Source organism: Neolamprologus multifasciatus, chromosome 10 (genome assembly GCF_963576455.1).
Source record: "Neolamprologus multifasciatus chromosome 10, fNeoMul1.2, whole genome shotgun sequence".
Lineage (NCBI taxonomy): Eukaryota > Metazoa > Chordata > Actinopteri > Cichliformes > Cichlidae > Neolamprologus > Neolamprologus multifasciatus.
Genome location: NC_140448.1, coordinates 12,303,104 through 12,324,383, shown reverse-complemented (window position 1 = coordinate 12,324,383; position 21,280 = coordinate 12,303,104). Strand labels below are relative to the sequence as shown.

Genomic DNA, 21,280 nt, shown 5'->3' with positions numbered 1-21,280 from the left:
ACTTTATTGATCCCCGTGGGGAGATTCCTCTCTGCATTTAACCTATTCACTCAGTGAAGCAGTGGGCAGCCACTGGGCGCCCAGGGAGCAGTGTGTAGGGACAGTACCTCAGGGTAGCTGTTCAGGGAAACAGCTTTCAGTTTGGTGTATCTGACATACTATAGTATGATAAACCTTCTGAGTTCTGAAGACATGGATATAAACCAGAGCAAAGATCTTAGTGACAGACACTATTTGAAGAAGCATTAAGATAAAGTCAAAAAAGTTGGCTTGAAGTTCTTACAGAATTATTGCCAATAATATAACACGTACACAAGTGTTCACAGCCTTTGCCACGATACTCAGATGTATCCTGTTTATACGGATCATCTGACAATTATTTCTACAAGCTAGCTGCAGTCCACTTGTGGTAAATTCAGTTGGTTGAACATTAGTTGGTAAATGCACATACCTGTCTATATAGGGTCCTATCGTTGACAGTGTATGTTAGAGCACCAACCAAGCCATGACGTCCAAGGAACTGCCTGTAGACCTCAGAGACAAGATTGTATAGAGGCATTAATCTGGGGAACTGTATGAAAAAAAAAATCTGCAGCACTGAAAGTCCCAATGAGCACAGTAGCCTCTATCATCCACAAATGAAAGAAATTTGGAACCACTAGGTCTTTTTCTAGAACTGGCCTCCCAGCCAAACTGAGCAATTGAGGTAGATTGCTCTGAGATTGATTTCTGTTGTTTTAGTGTAACACTGGGGGCTGTGGGAGCACTGCAGTTTCAAATTCCTGTGTATGACCTGTACAAATGGTTTTTAACAGTAAAGCTGACTTTGACTTTAGGAAGGACCTGTATTGGGGAGGCAACTAAGAACCTCATGGTCACTCTCACAGAGCTCCAGCATTGCTCTGTGGAGAACCTTGCAAGGCAACTGATGGACTCTCAGACCACAATAAACAAAATCTGGTCGGACGAAACAAGGATCCAATTCTTTTTCCTGGCCAATATCATCCCAGCACCACATCTCCATCTACAGTGATGGCAGCATCATTCTGTGGGTATGTTTTTGTTTTGTTTTTTAGCCACAGGAACTGTGAGGAAAAATGTCAAGGTTGGAAAAAGGAAGGGAAAAGACCACAGAGTGGGTCAAAGTTCATCTTCAAACCACCGTAAACACACAGAAATAATAACAAAGGAGTGGCTTTGCAACCAGAGCCCAGATTTGAACCCGACTGAACATCTTTGGAGAGATCTCAAAATAGCTGTGGAACAACGCTTGAGAGGTTCTGCAAAGAAGAATGGGAGAAACTGCCAAGCTTGTAGCATCATACTATTTTTTTTTTTTTTTTAAAAAAAGAGTAATTGATGCTTCAACAAAATATTGAACAAAAAAATCTGAAATTAACTGTTAACTGTGTATTAGGTCAGTGTTTCCCAACCACCTTGCCGCGAAATGATCAGGTGTGCCGTGGAAGATTATCTGGTTCCACCTTAGTGTAAGTAATCGGCGTGAATAACGGGCAGAACAATTACATTCTCTTCCACTAGAGGGCAGTGTAACTACCTTCTCTAATTAAATGGGTTGGCAACTTGCAGTAAAACAGAAGAAGACGAAGAATTAAAAAGTCATTCTATGAGATGACGCAGTGCATAATAGCAATAGATAAAGTAGGAAAAAGTAGTCCGTCTGACCTGCGTCCTGGAGAAAGTTCCAACCCAGATGAAGGCCCTTGCATGAGTAGTGTTCAGAAGAAAGCAAAAAGGTATACTGTGGGGACAAACCGAGCCAATTCCGCTATACCTCGTGTGCTGGAAAAAAATATCAATATGCTTTTTGTTACATTTTTGTTTGGTGGTGTGCCGTGTGATTTTTCTAATGTGAAATATGTGCTGGGGCTCCAAAAGGTTGAGAAATACTGTCTTAGGTAATAGTTCCTATTTTTTCCTTTTAATTGTGGCTGGATGCAAGTAGCTCTGATAGGATTTATCCAAAAACTATCACGTCAGGTAATTCAAAACAATGGGTGAACTGGTCATCTGGTCGATCCAATCTAGCGCCAGCAATCGTTGATCCAATCACGTCTGTCTATTGTGACTGTTGTTAACCGAGCACAACAGTCAGTTAAGGACCAAATTCATTGGCTGAGCAGAGACGCGTTACATGAACTGCGTAGCACGCGCCTATGGCAAGCCCATACGCACCAGTAGAATCTCTAACGTGAGATGTTTAGGGGCCAGAAAAAGTGTACGATGAAATTTAAAGGCAGCAACATGCAACTGATGGATAGATATTTAACTAGTATGGTGGTAACTAATATGGTATTTAACAGCATTCTGTTTATATTTTTTAATGTCCATTTATTTTATTTTAATTTCACTGCGCATTTATAAATCTCCAAATGGTTGTTGTCGTGTATAAAAAATAATTGGTAGCACGGGTGAATATGATTTCACGGAACAGAGAAATAAAATGAAATCACGTATAAGTTGAAATTCTCTAAATACCGCAATTGGATAGGTCTGCTTTGTTGCTGCCTTCACCAGATGAGCGATTTTTCTTATTTCGTGTATCGAAATTTTGAGATTACGAGGCGCATTGAAGTACTCTTATGTCTTGCTTGTATTGTACTCAGCAGTCGTGGTTTGTACGGATGTACTGTATGTGGGAGGGGGTAGCTGCTTAGCAAAAGTCCAGGGATGTAAAAGACGAGACAGACTGGAGGCCGGTCTCAAGCGTACATCTGTCGTCCCGTCGGTGGTCACTCGGTCGGTCTGTCGCGATGGATTTCGTGCTGAGCGGAGTGGCGGCATGCGGCGCTTGTGTGTTCACCAACCCGCTGGAGGTCGTCAAAACTCGCATGCAGCTTCAGGGAGAGCTAAAGAGCCACGGATCCTATCATGTTCATTATCGCAACGTCTTCCACGCTTTTTATACTATCGGCAAAGTGGAAGGACTAGTGGGATTACAGAAAGGATTAGTACCCGGGCTATGCTATCAGTTTTTTATGAATGGAGTCAGGCTCGGGTCGTACGCCATCATAGAGTCCTCGGGTTACATCCACACCAATGGAAGGGTCAGCGCTGTCAAAACCACAGTAGCAGGGGCTATGGCTGGAGTGGTGGGAGCTGTGATGGGCAGCCCCATATACTTGGTCAGTAGCTGGCTTTGCCCACTTGCCTTGTGAAAAGTTATTCAGGCGTGACCTTAAAGTGGACTGTGACTTTCACCTGTGGTCAATGTTAAACTTAAATTGTCTCCACTGACAGGTGAAGACTCACCTGCAGAGCCAGGCCACCTCCTCAATCGCGGTTGGTCATCAGTACAAGCACCAGGTAACCTGAGAAAGTGAATGTGCCAATATGAGTGGGAGGCATCAACAGTGTCCTAAAATGCTGCCCGTCTTCACCACAGGGGATGACCCACGCCCTGGTTGCCATCTACAGAAATCATGGCATTCTGGGACTGTGGAGGGGCTCTAGCGCTGCAGTGCCGAGGGTCAGCGTGGGGTCGGCTGCTCAGCTCTCCACCTTCTCCTCCTCCAAGGAGCTCGTCATTGACCTGCAGGTTGGTGTGTGGTTCAATTTGCTTTTGACATGAAAATGAGGTAGAAGGCGGCTCACAGAGGGAGTTTTGTTTCTTCACTACTCCACCATGTGTGCATATTTTCCATATGTCCACACTGTTTAAAATAAAGATGACTGTTTTTTAGAGTCTGCTTGTATAGTGAGTGTTGGTTGGGTAACACATCTGAACGCTCCGTATTTACATTCTTGTCTAATTACAAGACCAAATCAGAACTAGAGGCTTGAGAAGGTGATTTACAGTCAGTAGCTGTTTACAGGCTCCTAAAGCGCCCACTGTAGCACTGACAAAGCACTCTGTATTCCACTCCTCTGGAATGGAAATTCGACACCTTTTATTGGCCCCCTGTTGAAAACACGAGGCTTGCATAACTAGAGAATCAGTCTGCATGATGTAAATCAGTGACCCAGCTCTAGTTTTAAAAAAAAGAGTTCCTTAATAAGACATTCCCCAAAAATTATATTAGCAAAAATCCTTACATTTGTGTATACTTTTAATTTACTACTTCCTTGATTTGGCTGACTTACTTTACGCTGTCCCAACTGGTTGGTTGTGTGAGTAAGGATGGAGGTGGACTTGAACATACCTCCCATCATCTCAGCCATTACCTCATGCACAGTTAGCTTTATTAAACCAAAGAAGAAGAACTTTGTATTTAGAATAGAAAAGAATAAAATTGCCCTTTGTTGTCATTGTACATGTACAGCAAAATTGTGGGTGGTCCACACTAACTGTGCCAGAATAAAATAACTAAAAATGAAAAAAACTGGAAAAATGTATACAATCAAGAGCGATAGCTGAACTTCTATGACAGTCTAGACTATGACTTTTTTTGGGTGTTGTTGTGGTCATTGGGCAATATATTGTCTTTCCTTCCTGTCCTCGTCAGTGAGTCATGCTTTCCGTCTTTCACAGTGTGCTTCATAAGAATGGACAAATTGGCTAATGATTTCAAACAGATGGTGGGAACTGAAGCGGTACGTGCGGTTTTGGATTTGTCAAATAGAAGAGACAAAATTATTGCCGTAGAGTTAAAAAAAAATGCGGACATGCTAGATTTTGAGTCAGAACATTGCGAGGTATTGTGCAAAGCTCCCTCCATCATATGGGTTGTGCTACAGCCGGGCTGACACTATGCATTAGACAGCTCTCTTCCATCATCATCAAATACCAAATAAGGAGATATCTTTGGGGAGTCCAGAAATTTCAGCTTGAAACATCAAATAGTTTCTAGATATTTGTTTAAAGGGTGTGCTTAAATATGGGACTGTAAAGAATAGCTTTATTATATTGGATGGTGAGAAAGACAAGTGAAAATGTCAGGCTTTTGTCTTTACCTGCTTTTGAGAAACTCGTGTTGAAGATTGCCTCAGATTTCAAAGTGTGACAAAACTTTGAAATGTATCGACGGACGATTTTTAAATTACAATATGTGTTAAACAAATAAAATTTTATATATCCAAACGTTGGGCTGTATTAGCAGGTGAATCGGAAGGTGCACGGTAACTTCAGATGGAATGACCTCGATAATAATGGAGCCACCTTCCTCTGGTTCGCTGCACGTAACCGTGCAATTATGAGGAGTTAAAATTAGAAGTGACTGCACTACATTCCTCTACTTCTACTCTACTTCTACTGCAACCGCAGGCCCACGTGTGTACGGGCTCCTGTCCATCCTGTAATATTATTTTCTTCTGTTGCCAAGGTGTTTCCAGCGAACAGCTGGCTGGTGGCCCTCAGCGCCGGCATGATCAGTAGTGTGGTGGTGGTGCTGGCTATGACTCCTTTTGATGTGGTGAGCACACGGCTCTACAACCAGCCCGTGGATCATTTGGGCAAGGTGAGCACAGGGGCCAGACTGGGGAAGTATGAAGTGAAGGGAAGATCCTAGCTCATGGCGTGGTTGATATGTTTTCATTGTATTGATCCTCTGTGAATCCCCCATTGTGTCATCTCCCATTTGTGTGGGAGAAATTGTTGGTCACTTGGCTCCAGGTTTAGACAAGAAAGATTGCTTGAACAAAAAAACAAGGTGGATGTAGAACAAGAACAATCCTTCTCTTGTTTTTTAGGGTCAGCTCTATAAAGGATTCACTGACTGCTTTTCCAAAACCCTGAAGAAGGAGGGATTGACGGGGCTTTACAAAGGCCTGGGAGCGTCTTATTTCCGACTCGGTCCACACACCATTCTTTCGTTGTTTTTCTGGGATGAACTGCGCAAATTCTACCAGCCGTTCAGATAACACCCGGGACGAAGACACTGGAAAATGAGTAACTCAATACGTTCTGAGTGCAGAAGGTTAAACGAATCGTCGTTTAATGAGTTTATGATTATCCGGTGGATGGAAACACCTGAAGGTGTTCTAGAGCAAAGGTAATGTTTTACACTCCAGTTAAAAAAACTGTGGTTGTGCTTGTTTTCAGGTGATGAAGAGTATTCTATACTGTAGCAACATAGTTAATCATTTTGGCCTTGAGCAATTTCAAAAACTTTGCCTTTGACTCATTAAAGCCAATGAGAACCAGTTGATATCTCACTCACCAGTGAGTCAGCTGGTTGCAAAACCAAAACTTCTTTAAACTCTTTTTAGGTCTATGTGGAGTTTCCTAAACTTTCTAAAGACTGCAAACATGCCAGGCTCAAGTTTTGTGAACTGTATATAATTGAGTCTTGAGTTTGAGTAGGTCAAATGCATCCTAGAATATAGTTACTGTCAAACAGTATGTGGAGAAAAATGTTTCCCAGCCTTACAAAAGGATAAATATGTAATGTGGTTAAAGGCAACTCTTGGACAAAGGCTTTGTTTCAAAATGACATCTGCAGCAGACAGATTTCCTCTTTGGGTGAAGAAAGAAAACTCCACTAACATGAAATATTTTAGGCCTCATAAACCAAAGCGAGTATCCAGTGGATCTGCCAAAAAAAAGGATGTGAAAGCCAATGCCCTCCCTAAGCACGTGGTACTTTACAATAACAGGAGCCGTTACTCTTCAATTAATTATTGCCATGAGTTAGAAACCTTACTGCTGCTGTGCTAAAATGTCTTGGTTAAGCAAAAATCTGTTGGTGAAGCTAGTTGGTGAATAGTGTGCCTTAATAAACCTTTAGGAATAAAAACAGTCCATTTTAATATGTTACAGACGGGACGTTTATCAGCTCGTCCATTGACTCCGTCTGCTTGAGTTTTGGTTCTATGAAGTGTTCATAATTGAACCCAACAGTCAGATTACCATGAAATAGAAACTGTTGGTAACATTTTGAAGTTCCACAAAACTTTGTGGATTTTGATGCTTTCTTAATAAGTGTAGGATGCCCATGATTTTATTTATATGAGCATTATTAGTTATTCCCGACCACCTTTGAATGCAACAGCACAATGTGACATGTAATAAATGTACTGTAGCTCTACAAATAGAGTTCCCTGAAGTTTGTGACAGAAGGCAGGAAACTGTTATTTAAGTTTATTAAATATTATGAAGTCTTGAACTTTAAAAGAACTGAGTTTTGGCAATTTTTCTGTTTTTAAATGTGTTTTTCTTGATATAATTGTGCTCATTTGTTCTTTGTATATGATTCCTTATGGAGTTTGGCTTTTTTTTTGTAAGGGAACATGATTTTTTATTTTAGTTTAATTGTTAAGGTGGTATTGATAGGTGTACTGGGCAGCAGTGCGGCATATCCAAATACTGATGGAACAATTTTAGGGTGGATCAAAATATAATGGTGCTGTGGTCTTTGCATGGAACCCAAAGGGAACATGGATTCTTCCACATCTGTCACTTCAGTGGTTTCATGAGACTTCTGTCAAACAAAAGTTGTGCCAAAAGTTATGTCATTAACAATTACCAATCCAGCTCGATTTTATTACACCGCAGTTTAATACCTTAGCTTTTAGTTACGATAAAGTCAGATTACAGCAAACTGAGCTGTTTGAATGCAAACTTTTCTCTACAGTCTCAGTAAATAGAAAGATTAGTTGATAGTTTTAGGAATAAAAACTTTAGAATTGATACAGAGGCCTTGAAAAGGGAGCGACTTGATGCTCAAACACTATAAATGAAAAAAAACCCACGTATATTTGTATCTAGAGCAGGGCGATATGACCAAAAATATTTATCACGATATAGATTTGAAAATTTGCGATAACAATATAGCTGACGATATAATTGACACTAGACAAAATACTTTACAACTCCACAACTTTATTAGTGCAAAAAAAAACATCAATGTATTTTCACTTAAACAAGCAGCTGTTTTTTTATCTGCATTAAAGTTATATAAAAACATAACAGTGTGAATGTAAATTCCTTGCTGACAGTTTAACCAAAAGGCGTTTCCAGTGGAAATTGGCTGACATATCCTCAGCATAACCATGTATAATATCCACAAAACTTAAAAAGAGGTTATACACACGCAATATGGTAATATTATGTTGAAGCACAGTACGTATCACTCCGTGAGGCTCCTCCCTACGATAGCCGTAATGCTCCAACAATCCATCAAGCGGTGCGGGTTCGTAGCTTAGCAAAGTCGTACTGAAACATTTGACAGATTTTCGAGCACCGTGTACATAAAATCATTTCGAGGTCAGTAAACACAACCAGAATTCAAACATAAGGCACACGGGATTATAAGGGGCACTGTCGATTGTCAGAAAAATCAAAGGTGATTTTAAGTGTGCCGTATTTTCCAAAAAACACGGTAATAACGACGGCCCGCTAGCATGCTCTACCAAAAATAGTGCTTTGTTGTGTATCTGACGGACGAAAGCTAAACCAGTTCCACACTACTGAAGTTGCAGCATTTTTACAAACCAATTCTGGTTCATCCGTTCCATTCAACAATCCGCTTTCGCCCTTCTCATTCCCCGTCGCCTTTTTTGCCATGTGCGTATGAAAACAAAGGCACTGCGCATGCGCATTTTACCCATATTCTATCGCGATATTTCATTTTCTTGTCGTTGCCCAACATTACACCGGTATCACCGTGAACGGGATGATATGGCCCAGCCCTATTTGTATCAACACTTTTGTTTGGAAGTCTTTCAGCTCATTTCTCTGTGTCTCTATTATATAATATTTGCCAAAGTTTAAACCTCATGACAGTTCTAAAAGTTATGTGTTATGGGTCATTTCATGGAGTAGCTTGGTTCCATTTCATGAATGTTAGAAAATAATTTTCCAACATGGTTCTTTGATATGTGGGATGGAAGTGAAGAGCAAATAAACTCAGACTTTTATTGTCCAACAGTGTGGTGGTTTCTCGCTTTGTTCAACAGTGTTGAAAATGGCAAATTTCCTGTGTGTTATTCTCAAACTTTACTGCATATGTCTTGTAGTACATTTATTTCATTTTCAAGATTTCCCACCGTTGAGCAGCAGCTAGCTGGAGTTTCTTTTCCTTAAAGAGATGAACTCACCGCTACATTGAAGAACTGGTAAAGTGATGAATTTTCCCATCAGCTGGTAGAGAACAGAAAGTGCTGGACAAAATTTCTTAAATGACAATATCACCCTGCTTGGCAGGTGACTTAACAGGACTTATGAAGAAGTATGCTAACGTTTTCTAATTGGTAATGTTACAGTGGTTATTACTGGATTTTTTTTTTCTGCGTGACTTTCTTTATGCATGACTGGATGTTAGTTGCACCTCAAACTGGAAGTTAATTTTTAACTGTTCTGTGAATGGCTGATATCATAGTTATGAAAATCACCAGTGTCAACCTGCAACATGACTCCTACTGCAGGAAGTAGAGATAATTATGTGTACACATATGAAAAGGGCCTTTGGCATAAGGATGACTGAAGGTGGCGTGTCTTTAATACTGTACACGTTTACAAAAAATGACTGAGAAAAACAGTTGACCAATATTTCACAGTTACACAATACTGTGCAAAAGTTCATGACAACCCTTATTTCTTCATATTTTGCTAGCGAAAATCAGGAACTCGCATGAAAATCCAGTGTAAAAACCAAAAATTGAGTTTGTACAATTCTAACCTCGTCCATACATACTGATGATCTGAACTAAATAGAATATCGAATTTGATTTCATCTCTTCATAAGACCTGCTGCCACTGCTTTTTAGTCCAGTCCTTGTGTAGTTTCAGATACTTATCACATGCAGAACTAAAAATGTAATCTACATGATACAGTGCCGATGCAATAAAATAAATATAGGAGAAACGTCCCGCCCTCTGAAAGATCGAATTAATGAACACAGATGTTCAATCAAAACGATTGATCTAACCAGCCCTGTTGCAAGACACTTCAATGATAAACAGCCAAATTCACCATTATTGTTTCTATGCATTGAAGCCATTAAACTAAACCAAAGAGGTGGTAATATTAATTTTATCCAGAAAAATAGAAGCATTTTGGATATTCCACTTTAAGAGTCTGCACCCCATGAGGATATTTCTATCAATGAGTTTTTGTGAACTGAACCCTTTTTTATTTTTTATGTTTCTATTCTAATTTTATCAGTTAAATTATTCTTGCATGGGTAATGTTTATTTAATTAATTTAATAAATTTTTTTCAGCCAAAGGAGTAGCATTCTAGACATCTCATCTTAAGTCTACATTTTAACTCTACATTTTAGAGATTTTACATTTTAGAGACATAAATTAGGACCTTTTAACAAATGTGTTCCTATGGGATGATATCCTCTTGTTTTTTAATTCAACTGCTGGACGAACCTCCTTTTATTATTAAATACTGCCTTGTCCCTTTTTTTGTATATTCATAGTATTCTTCTTATGTATTTCACAAATGTGTTTTTTTGAGACAGGTGGGGATTATGTCTCCTCCCCTCCTCATCATTAATGATCTAGTCCAGTATTTACTTTTGCGTGTCTTAACCAATTAATCAACACCTACCTGTTATATGTCATCTGATCTATCTATGAAGTTTTGATTGGTTAATTTTAATTTTTTATCTGTTTCCTGTCTTGCATTTAAGCAATTTTCTACAATGTTTTACTATGACCCTGATGAAGGCCACAAGCCGAAACGCGTTGCTCAATTATTAAAGTTGTTCATCTTCCCTTAAGTGTTGCTGGAGTTCCTGCATTGTGAATTCTTACATCCTCTCCATGCACGTTGGAAGTAGGTGAAGTTGTGCCAGAAATTTTTGCTGTAGTTTCAGATACCTCAGCCAAAAGAAAGTCTTCCTCCTTAGAGGTAAAATATTAAAAAAAGGATGAGTGGCTCAAGTGTTTAAATAAAATTCAATTTGCACTACATTTAAATCCATACTGAAATAAGGAACCTCATAAATTATAGTTATTAAATGGTTTATATAATAAGTTTTTGTGTTCTGTTGTAAAATAGTAAAGTTAGGAAATAACTACCTGAACAAAAACAAACACTGGTGGCTAAAAATACCTGAAGCTCAAGTTAGATTACACTACTCTATAGTTAATCATAACAGTGTGACTTGTATAGGTATGACTTCATTTTAACAATGTCTGTGCTAACTTTTGACTGGGAAAAAAAAACTAACTAGTAAAACTTTCTGAACACACTAGACTGTAAATATCCTGCAGATATGAACTTAAGCACTCTGACTGTGAGCTTACTGTGCGAGTGCCTCGGGTAAAGGGTACAACTTTTTGGAGACACTCAAATTACAATACAAAATAATGAAAATATGATCAATATGTGATACCAACAGGAAGAGCAAAATCTATCACAAAAGTAATGCTTTTCTATTTTGTAAAAAAATAAAAGTATGACCATATGAATATTCCTGTAATCTCAAAGTAGGGACTAATAAGTGATATTCCAGCAAAAGCTTCTGTATTTGTTCTCTTCAGCCCACTTGGTTTATGGTTTACTCAGCGAGTTTAATCTGTTAAACTTTAGTTTGATGTTGATGCAAATTTGAAATGGCTCAACAGAAAGACACAGAGCTGCCAGATTACTTAAAAATATTTTGTCATGGCTGCAGACACAGTGAAAATTGTTTCTGCGAGAATAAAGTCATTTTATTTGAATCCCTGGTGGTCAACAAAGTATTTTTTTTATCCCCTTAGGACACAATAACCTAAAACAGACATAATATTTCACACAAAACACGTGACAGTGGCATTTGGACATATTAAAAAGGAAAAATCTGTAAACATTTACTGCTACTTTGGCCCCGTACTTGACAGGCCAACCTCAGGCACAATATAATAACAGGCAGCATCATCACCGTGCTCTACGCTGTCTTCTTTGTAGTGCTGACAGCGCCGGCCTTGTAGCAGAGGATCTGAGCCAGGAGGACACAGCTGAGACAGGCTGACAGTATGTGTGACAAACTCACAGGAGAGTTTCCATTTTCCTATAAAAAAAAAGTTTCAAGTTCTTCCAGTTAGTATACCTACAACTATGTGGTTGTACACGTATGTCTGCTAGTAATTCTTAACTGCATACCTGTAAAGAAACAAAGGCCACACCCAGAGACCCTGCAAATGAAAGCAACACTGACAGAGTGGATAGTTGACCCGTGTGGCCGTTGTGATAGTTTGTTATAGCCTGGAGAACCTGTAAATAACAAATCCACTAAATATGTTCACCGTGCACTTAAAAAAGAAAAATGACAGTTCAGCGATCACATTTATCATAGAACAGCTCATAAATGAGGCAAGTTGATAAGTTGCTACCTTGCTTGCAATGAAAGCCGCCAAACTGGAGGCCTGTATCACTGAGATGACGGCTGCTGCTGCATAGGAGCGCAGGAGGAGCATCACACCACTGAGAGCAAAGAGGAGCAGAACTCCTGCAACAGAAACAGAAACCACAATTATATAAGATGTAGACTGAACTGGAATATTAAAATCACAAGATTAAAAGCTGACAAAATGATTAATTAAATAATTGTTTTTGAACTCTAATTTAAACAGCTCTTTGTCAGTATGTTTTAGAGAAATGTGGTGAGCACGCTTCCAACGAAGAATATAGCAGCACCACAAGGTGGCGCTATTTGAAAGCACAGCCACCCTGTCTTTGAGGGACTTTGTTCAAACCCTACAATCACTACATCACTGTGTTGTTTTTTCCATGTTCAGTTATAACAGCTCCAAATATAACACTTGGAGAATCTGGCTGATTCTGCATGACCACAAAAAACACAGAGGTTCTTTGCTGCATTCAGACCCTGCATGACCGCAGCTGATTCCTTAAAGTGTCACTCAAAGTTCATTTCTGTGAAGAAGCAGCCAAGTGCCGGAGATTTCCAATAGTTTCACATTCAAGTCATAAATATCATGCCTTAACCCGCTGCTGTAAATACTCCTCCTTAGCCCAACACTGATTAACTCCTTAAGTCAATCCAGATCCGGGCATTGTTTTAATTAATCCTTTACCCCTGAGAAATAGGGCCAAAAAAAGCAACTGTGTGTTAAATCTTCAAAAATCAGTATCAAATTGAAAACGTAAAAACTGGGGGACACTGTCTTAACTGTCTTAACTGTCACCGCTTAATTATTTGTATTAGTGTGGAGGGACCTGCCTGCCTCGGTGAAAGTATGTCATGTTGGACTGCTCTTTGTACTCTGCCTCTGCAAAATCTGCAGATGCATGTGCTCACCTCGGACCGTATCACCGCGATAATGGAGGATGAGGAAGACGATCGCCACTGTCTGGGCAAGCGTGAAGAGCCTATCAGCCCAGGCACTGTTGAACAGTTCACGTGAAATACATTTAAGGTAGCACAGAAAAAAAAAAAGGTAAAAAAAATAAATAAAGTCACTGTGTTTAAGTTGAGAGGATTTGGGGTGTGCCTATGCAGGGCTTGAGCAAGTGAATCATGCATGATGAACAGACTGAGAATTTGAACTTGAGTGGTGTAAAGCATGACATGAATGGGAAATACTATGAATGGTGTGATCTGCGCATCAGCTTACTTACAAGAGAGGGAAGTTGTTGGCCATAGCATACACAACAGGACATGAGAAAGCATAAAGCTGCAAGAAGAAGGCGCTAAGACTCAGACCCTCTGCACTTCCTCCCCATAACATCTTTATCAACTGAGGCAGTTGTGCTGCATGGAAACAACAGGGAATCGGGTGAAATTTGGTCATTATTCATCAACATGAAAAAGACAGAAAGCACTCATTGCAAGTCAAACATCTGAGTCAGTCAGCGTCATTCTAAAATTAGGCCAAAATGCAGACGCAGAGAGGTAAACTGAGATAAACAAAAAATGAGCCGCTTATCGACTGTTTGCAGGTCGTCATGAAAGCAAAACACGAAGTCAAAACGATACACTGGTGAATCATAAAGCTTGAACACACACACTGGGGGGAAGTGAACAGAAACTCTGATAAAGGACAATCACCTCTCTGTGTAGGTGATTGAGGCAGAGAGGAGACATGTGGGGGGAAACAACTGATCCAGATCACACAGGAGGAGACGAGGAAGGCAAAACTAAAAACAAAACATAAGGAACAACTAACTAGGTGAGATAACTAATCGAGGGGAAGAGGGCGGATCAATGAGGGAGAAATTAAACTCTAGACTAAATGTGCTAAAAACACACAAACCAAACATGAACATTAAACAAACTAGGAATCAAAGAGAATATTAAAACCTGAAAGTCTAAAATCTTAAAAATCCCCAGGACCACACAAGTGGAATGCACTGACCTGTGAAAGTCAAGGATAAATGTAGTTCTATAAATAAAGGAGGGAAACTGAAAATATTTGGTCTTTTTTGGTAATATGAGTAACAGGGTTGTATTGGTCAAAAGGACACACTCAGTGTGGTCACAAAAGACTAGAAAAATACTGGCACTGAACTTGTACCCATGGTGTTTGTACGTGGGCTTGATCATGTCTATTTATACTCTTCATTTCCCAGACTAAAGAGGTTACAGTAAGCAGGTTGCGCATGCGTTCTGGGACACAATTATTATTATATTAACTAAAATGGACCTATGTCAACAAAATCAAAACAAAAAACAAGCAAGCAAAGAAAAAAGTGGATTTACTCAACTTATTTTGGCTTATATTAAACATGCGAATTAGTTTTAAAAAGTTGGGAGAGTAGATAAAGATGCCATTTTGGCTTGCAAGAGGCATATGCATTTTAAATAGTATACTGGGACCATTTGTTCAGCTAGATTTACATTTTGCATCAGGGCAGTGTTTTATGCTTAAGAATTTTGTGCATGGATTATTTCTAAATTCATGGGCGGGACTGAAAATGTCCTGCAATTCTGATTGGCTCATCTGTACTGAGAGCTGCCTGTGACGAATTTGGAATTTTTGGAACTGTAACCACATAAATACGCAAATATTCATGTGCATTGTGCTGTGACATGAATCCGTTTCCCGCCGTCGTTTGTTTCTGCATTTTGCATGAAGACGACATGCTAATGCGGTGGCTTAACCGCTTGGCCAGATGTTATCTGCACCAGCAATGAGGGAGTCTTACAAAATGTTATGATGATTTGATTATTATCCATCGTGTAAAGGGAGGTTAGAGGGAGGAAAAATGCGATTGCGTTAGTATGTCTTTTCTTGTTTTGTTTCTTAAATGTGAAACTGCCCTGTTAATGAACCTCGTTTGTCATTGATACAGTATGCTGTGATCTGCTTTGAAACACATGATTAAATCACTGCGTCTTACCCAGGAATGTGTCCAGTATGATCCAGAATCCGGCCGTTTTGTTTAGTACGAACTTTAGGCATGGCACTGTAACACAAAAGAAAACTCTCAGACGATGAAGAAGTACCTTAACGTCAGATCTCCAAATACGTTTGCACTGTAGGTGGCAAAAGGCAAAAACAAAACAAAACATCTTTACTTTCCCTCGTCCCCACGCACCCTCCGCCCCGCCCCCGCTATCACTCATATAGAGCATCTGGAAAAATTAAGTTTCCATTTCACCCGGTCGGTTGAAAGTGTCAGCCGGAAGCCTCACCGTGAAAGTGAAAGTTCAGGAAGAGCTCGTAGTAGCATTTTTCTGGCATTAAATAAGTTACAAGAAACTCTTTGATGGTTGACGTGGCCATGGTGGCTCAGCCGTAGCCGGGAATGATCATCAGCGACAGGGGGAGTGGTCCAAAGGTTTCCCGGTGTTTACAGTGGAGTCCAAAGAGGATAAAGAGCCACACGTTTGACCTCTGAGATAAAACCACAGTTTCCAAGAGAAAAAAAACTGTTATCCAGCTTTTGTATTCTTTGTTGTAATGGTAAAGAGGTTACTACAATTATGGGATGTTTCTGGAGAACTGCACAGTTTGAACATAACTGAATTCAGTTGTGTGCAAAGTACTTAACTGACATCTACTTCTCATGCTCTTCATTTCATTCATTTCATAGCTGAGCTACAACAGTGTCTTCGTAGGAGAGGGCATTATCTGCGGGTGTACTGGAGGGTTGACCAAAACATGTGACGTACTAATCCTGCTTGTAGCCTCCCACACATCTGGAATTCCGATTACAAGAAAGCACAGAAAATCTCCCCAAGTATGAAAAAACAGACTACAATCATATCTGGTTTTCATCCCAGGGTGTTCTCGCTTAGCCCATTTATGGTGGGGGAGGAAATCAGATAGAAAACAGTCCTAAATAAGGAGGTGCTGAGACTTCCGAGCAGTAGTTTTTATTATTGCTCTTTGTTGAGTCTTTGTAGCAATTTATTTTGGTATCAAAAGTAGGAAGTCTCCCGCTGGTGAAAATTTGATAACTAAATCAACAAAATGTGAGTTTAACAGATCACTGAAACAGATAAAGGCTGTAGGTTTCACATAAATGATCACACATTTCCAGAGGTTTTATGCCCAGGTTTAATTAGTTAGGCCTTTTGTTTTCCCCAGAGCGGATACTTTGAGCAACCCTACCACTGAACCATCATCATTATGACGCCACCATTAAGAAACCTGCGATTTTCACAGGGGATGAATGTTTGATAAAGACGTTCAGTTTTGGCTCAAAACCACTCTACTAGCTCCCTATTTTTAACAAAATGAAGCCACCAATGCAAATACGCTTCAAACTTGTTTTTTCATGTAGGACGTCTTTTCTCTCAAAAAAAGAAGACCAAAAAAACCCAAAAAACAGGAAGGATGTGCACTAAAACGTGATGAACAGAAAGTCTTTAATCACAGTTGGTTAGTTTTCGCTGTGACAACATGTGTACTGGAAAATGCTCGCGTATCATTGCCTATACTCTGTACCCGATGGTGCTTCTGTCCATCATCTGCAACATCGTGCTGTTCTTCCCTGACCTCAGCGCCAAGTATGTGAAAGAACAGCACATCACTGGAGAGGTCATGTACATGGGGGGACTCATTGGAGGAGGTTTATTGGTGAGTTTTCACTTCTCTTATGTGCTGGATTGTAAGGGTGGGAGCCAAGTCTTTAATATTATTATTATTATTATTATTATTATTATTATTATTATTATTATTATTATTATTATTATTACATCTAATAGATGGTCTGATAGATGGTGTAAACTATAAAATATACTGTAAAACCTCAATTTGAACAGACTATAAATGGTTTTACAGACTAGTTTACTCCAAGTACAGATTTTGTGCATTGGTTAAAAGAAAAAAACAAAACAAAAACAAACAACAACCAACGACCTGGAATTTGTTTAATCTAGAACAGGGGTGTCAAACTCAAATACACAGTGGGCCAAAATTCAAAACTGGAACAAAGTCGTGGGCTAACATTAATATTTATTGAAAAAAAAAAATCTCATATTCAGTTTTTCAGCAGTTTTGCTGAAAAACTGAATATGGAACAAGCAAAGCTTAATACTAAACAATATATATATTAGCTGTATAATACCAGTAGGCCAGCTCTAATAGCAATTTGGTATGGCTTCGCGCGGGCGCGGGCCAGAGTTTGACACTTATGATCTAGAAGCTCTTCAAATCTTACTAAAAATTTGGTGCTATTTAAAGGCTTAGAGTGGCTGAACTTAACTAACCTCTTAAGTGCTGTTGAACTGGTTTCTTGTTGATGATGCATGCAGAGTAGTTTAACTCTGTGTGTACCACCACAGGTTTTCATGTCAGCACTTTCCATTCACTTGACTGGAGAGCACGGGTGCTGCGCAAATCGCTTAGGGGTGAGTAACTTTGAACACATTTCTGGTGACAGGTACATCCCAGTAACTGGTAAAAGAATTGTTGTTAAATGACCACTTGCAAGATCAGGAAGAACTGCCAAAGTTTCTATATAAAGGATAAAAAGTGTCCTGTATTCACAAAACCTTAAAGGCCTTTAAGCAAAAACTGCAACAAACAAAACAACAACAACAGGGGACAGTTTTCAAGTACACATGGGGGCGCTATCAACATCATTGTGTTCGAAGAAAAATTATTGTACTACTTGGAACACTTGGATACTTGGAATTCAAAATTATCTGGAGGTGAAGCACGGTGGTGACAGCATCATGTGGTGCGACTGCTTTGCTACAAGATATGCTGGTAGGATGGCAGTATGAGGAAGGACATTAAAGCAGATATATTCAGTTCACACGTAAGTGTTTACGGGTGTGCGACCAAGCTGAGAGACACTTCCAAAAAGAAGAAATATTTTGGTGTTGTATCACTATTACGCAATGTTTAAGTCCATGTGAGATAAGACAGCAAATTACCACAAATACTAACTCAATTCATTTCTTCTTCTTTTTTGCCAAACAATATGCCAAATTAAACAATAAGCTCAACGAAAGATTTGCATCGAGATTAGAACAATGCAATGACAGATAAGCAAAACAAAACACCATTATGACATGCACATGCATGCACAACTGTGAATCTTGACTAGAAACTATTATCTTGTTTTAATAATAGAGGTATGTTGGGTCAGTCTGTAGTTCGTGATAGGATAGGAGCTAGAAAGGACATTGGACAGTTATTTGGCTTTTCTTTCTTAAACTTATAAATAACAGTTTCACACAAATCTTAGAAGAACAGAGGTGAAATATTAAAAGCTGCTCAGAATTCACTGTTAATACCAAATGTCTTAATCTGCAATAGAAATGTTTTTATGACCTGTCATTGTCATTTAACTCTGGCAGATGTTCCTCTCTATTCTGTTTGCTGCACTGGGTGCGGCGGGTGCCGTTTACAGCTTCATTGCAGCATTTCTTGGCTTAACAAATGGCCCCCTCTGCAAATCTGAAACCGGTGATTGGCAGAGACATTTCCAAAGCAGGTGACAAGCAGAAGCAGTTTTCCAAAGACACTTGTTAAAATCCTCAATAAATTCTGGTTGCTCATAAACCTCTTTTCTTCACACAGCAATATGACCTACCTGACTGACTATAAGTCGTGGGCGAAGTGCAGTGAGCCAAAGAATGTGGTGCTGTTCAATACTGCGCTGTTTATGACTCTGCTCATAGCCAGCTGCCTGCAGGGGTTGCTCTGTGCCATGCAGATAATCAATGGCCTTGCCGGCACTCTGTTTGGAACCTGTGACAAAAAAGAGGTGAGGTAAAAAGACCACACATTGATGTTTCACATAAGTTACACTCACCAGCGGCTCCTTGATTTTATTGATGTTTGTTCTTTCAAATTACAGCATGCATAGGTTTCTGATCAGGAGGCTTTTGACTGTTTGCATTTACACCACATCTGAAGAGGAGTCTAAAAGAAGTGTTCCTGCCTTCAGTATATCTGTAGTGTATGCTTGCTCTAAAAGTATTGTTGGGGTATTTTAATATGCTTGAGGCTGCTGTTACATATACACATTAGCTTATGCTGTGAAACGAGTACAGTATTGCAAATAATTCACGCTAATCATAGAGTCAGATAGAAATAAACTGCTTGAAAATAAATGCTTCTGGTCCACAGCTACACATTTGTCTCGTGTTTTGTCATTACAGTCACTAAAAAATATACTAATACAACTGCAGTGATATTTGAGAGTGCACCTCTTTGTTTCACTCCACGCAAACTTTATTCTGTCTATCTATCCTGTACAAATGCGATTTCATGTTCCAGATGCATTAACAAACTTCACGGTTTTTCTAAAAAGAATAATCAATCAAAAATACAATCCACAGCACTCAAAACATTGCTGTGTGTGAGGAAGGTGAGGAAGGGAACTTCAGATCTCATGATAACCTTTATGGCAGCTGAGTAATCTTGCCTCACCCTAAGTGTTGCCCAGACACCAAACATGTTTTGTTCAGCATGAGTTTCTCTCTCTCTCGTTGTCAGTACAGTGCCTAGATAATATACTAATGTACTATATATACTAAAACATATGCCTTCGGTTTGCTTGATGCCCAATATAACTGCAGAGACATTTAAGCCTAGAAATTACAAAAGTATGTATGTATATATATATGTATGTATTTATATATACATATATATATATATATATATATATATATATATATATATATATATATATATATATATATATATATATATATATATATATATATATATATATATATATATATATATATTATCACTGTTTTCCTGTGGTTATCATATTGATCTCTCTTTCCCTTGGTGTGTTGCTATAGCAGCGGCAAAACAAAGCTGTGTGTTGAGCATGCAATAACAGTGTCGATGTATGACATTGTTATCTTACACTGCTATTTGAACATGTCTCTCACACTAAGGAGTGGTGGCTGTTATACATTCCAACAACAAAAGAAACTCACTCGTTTTTAATATGTGTATGTGACGAGAAAAGATAGATCACACATAGACTTTGGGGGCTCTTATATAAATAAAAAACTACAATAAAGAAAATAAAAAGACCTGTCTGAATGCACCGTCACACTGTTAGCAATCAAAGCTGGATCCATTGCTGAGGAAGGAGAATCTACAGAGCTTGACATACACAGAGATAAAGCGCAAACATTATATGGTTTCGACACGTTTAGCAATTCGTAAAGTTGGTCTTGAGTAGCAATCAGACAATTCTATTCTGACACTTGCCGCACTTTAGCATATGACCCACCAAATTTAGTTTAAAATGACGACCCTTCACATTTCATCAGATCCAGGGGTTGGTGTCCTGGTCACCCTTTCACCCATTTGAGACTTCTCAGAGTTCTGGTCACACAAATGTTTCATCTTGACCTGCGGCTTTTTTAGGTTCTGTTTTGTCAACCGACCTGCCCTATAGAGTCTGCCGCAAACCATTAACATGGTCTATCAATTTCACAGGTGATTCATCTGATAACCACTTATCCCACTGCTAAAGGTCCTCATACCTTTTGTCTAAAGATCATAAAAGTCATTAGGCCTTAACCCTGTATTCTCTGACAGACTTCTACACCCATCTGTCATTCAGAATAGCAGACTTAATGGGTAACCAATTTCCAGCCAAATCATTTCCCCAAATCACCTCTATGCCATGGATAGGTAAAGCAGACTGAACCCCAATGAACCCCAACATGGATATCATCCACAAGGTCACACAACAGCCTGGCTTTATTCAGTGTTGGATTTTTTCTGCTAATAATAAAGACAATAAAAAAAAACGTACAATGGACAGAAGAATAAAAGAAAAAACACCACTCATAGCAGAGAAACACAGACAATTGGTCTAGTCATATTCAACACTCTGAGAATATTAAGCCATCTTTAAAAACCATTACTAAACAAATATAGTTCAAAGAATAGGATCTCATCACAAATGACCAAGCCTGAGACTAATGAAATCACAGACTTCCTCCAAAGGCAAGTCCAAAGAGACAACTAGCCAAATTTTTCTATGCAAGTG

At 39.1% G+C, this 21,280-nt stretch overlaps 3 protein-coding genes across 3 annotated transcripts; 2 read left to right on the top strand and 1 right to left on the bottom strand.

Moving 5' to 3' along the window:
• The first annotated feature begins 1,764 nt into the window (after positions 1-1,764).
• On the top strand, positions 1,765-7,474 carry slc25a35 (solute carrier family 25 member 35). Its single transcript, XM_085174289.1, has 5 exons — positions 1,765-3,146; positions 3,262-3,327; positions 3,407-3,559; positions 5,283-5,417; positions 5,650-7,474. Exons 1-5 carry the CDS (start codon positions 2,775-2,777, stop codon positions 5,818-5,820), a joined length of 897 nt encoding a protein of 298 aa, XP_085030415.1. The 5' UTR covers positions 1,765-2,774; the 3' UTR covers positions 5,821-7,474.
• LOC146509716 (mannose-P-dolichol utilization defect 1 protein-like) lies at positions 7,170-15,713 on the bottom strand. The gene is made up of 7 exons (XM_085174290.1): positions 15,492-15,713; positions 15,197-15,262; positions 13,475-13,607; positions 13,155-13,240; positions 12,229-12,344; positions 11,999-12,109; positions 7,170-11,906 (listed from the first exon to the last, which is right to left on the bottom strand). Exons 1-7 carry the CDS (start codon positions 15,580-15,582, stop codon positions 11,784-11,786), a joined length of 726 nt encoding a protein of 241 aa, XP_085030416.1. The 5' UTR covers positions 15,583-15,713; the 3' UTR covers positions 7,170-11,783.
• Positions 15,714-16,030: 317 nt separating this feature from the next.
• On the top strand, positions 16,031-19,859 carry LOC146509715 (transmembrane 4 L6 family member 1-like). Its single transcript, XM_085174293.1, has 5 exons — positions 16,031-16,881; positions 17,589-17,654; positions 18,612-18,748; positions 18,835-19,021; positions 19,115-19,859. The coding sequence occupies exons 1-5, from the start codon at positions 16,705-16,707 to the stop codon at positions 19,121-19,123; spliced, it is 576 nt and encodes a 191-aa protein (XP_085030419.1). The 5' UTR covers positions 16,031-16,704; the 3' UTR covers positions 19,124-19,859.
• Positions 19,860-21,280: the final 1,421 nt, after the last annotated feature.

Excerpts from the sequence above, each read along its gene's own strand:
- slc25a35 (XM_085174289.1), top strand. The coding sequence starts at position 2,775 with ATGGATTTCGTGCTGAGCGGAGTGGCGGCATGCGGCGCTTGTGTGTTC. Across the intron at positions 3,328-3,406 it reads GTCATCAGTACAAGCACCAG|GGGATGACCCACGCCCTGGT; the intron begins GTAACCTGAGAA and ends TCTTCACCACAG. Across the intron at positions 5,418-5,649 it reads CCGTGGATCATTTGGGCAAG|GGTCAGCTCTATAAAGGATT; the intron begins GTGAGCACAGGG and ends CTTGTTTTTTAG.
- LOC146509716 (XM_085174290.1), bottom strand. The coding sequence starts at position 15,582 with ATGGCCACGTCAACCATCAAAGAGTTTCTTGTAACTTATTTAATGCCA. Across the intron at positions 13,241-13,474 it reads GCCAACAACTTCCCTCTCTT|TGCCTGGGCTGATAGGCTCT; the intron begins GTAAGTAAGCTG and ends ACTGTTCAACAG. Across the intron at positions 12,345-13,154 it reads TCGCGGTGATACGGTCCGAG|GAGTTCTGCTCCTCTTTGCT; the intron begins GTGAGCACATGC and ends TTTCTGTTGCAG.
- LOC146509715 (XM_085174293.1), top strand. The coding sequence starts at position 16,705 with ATGTGTACTGGAAAATGCTCGCGTATCATTGCCTATACTCTGTACCCG. Across the intron at positions 16,882-17,588 it reads TCATTGGAGGAGGTTTATTG|GTTTTCATGTCAGCACTTTC; the intron begins GTGAGTTTTCAC and ends GTACCACCACAG. Across the intron at positions 17,655-18,611 it reads GCTGCGCAAATCGCTTAGGG|ATGTTCCTCTCTATTCTGTT; the intron begins GTGAGTAACTTT and ends TAACTCTGGCAG.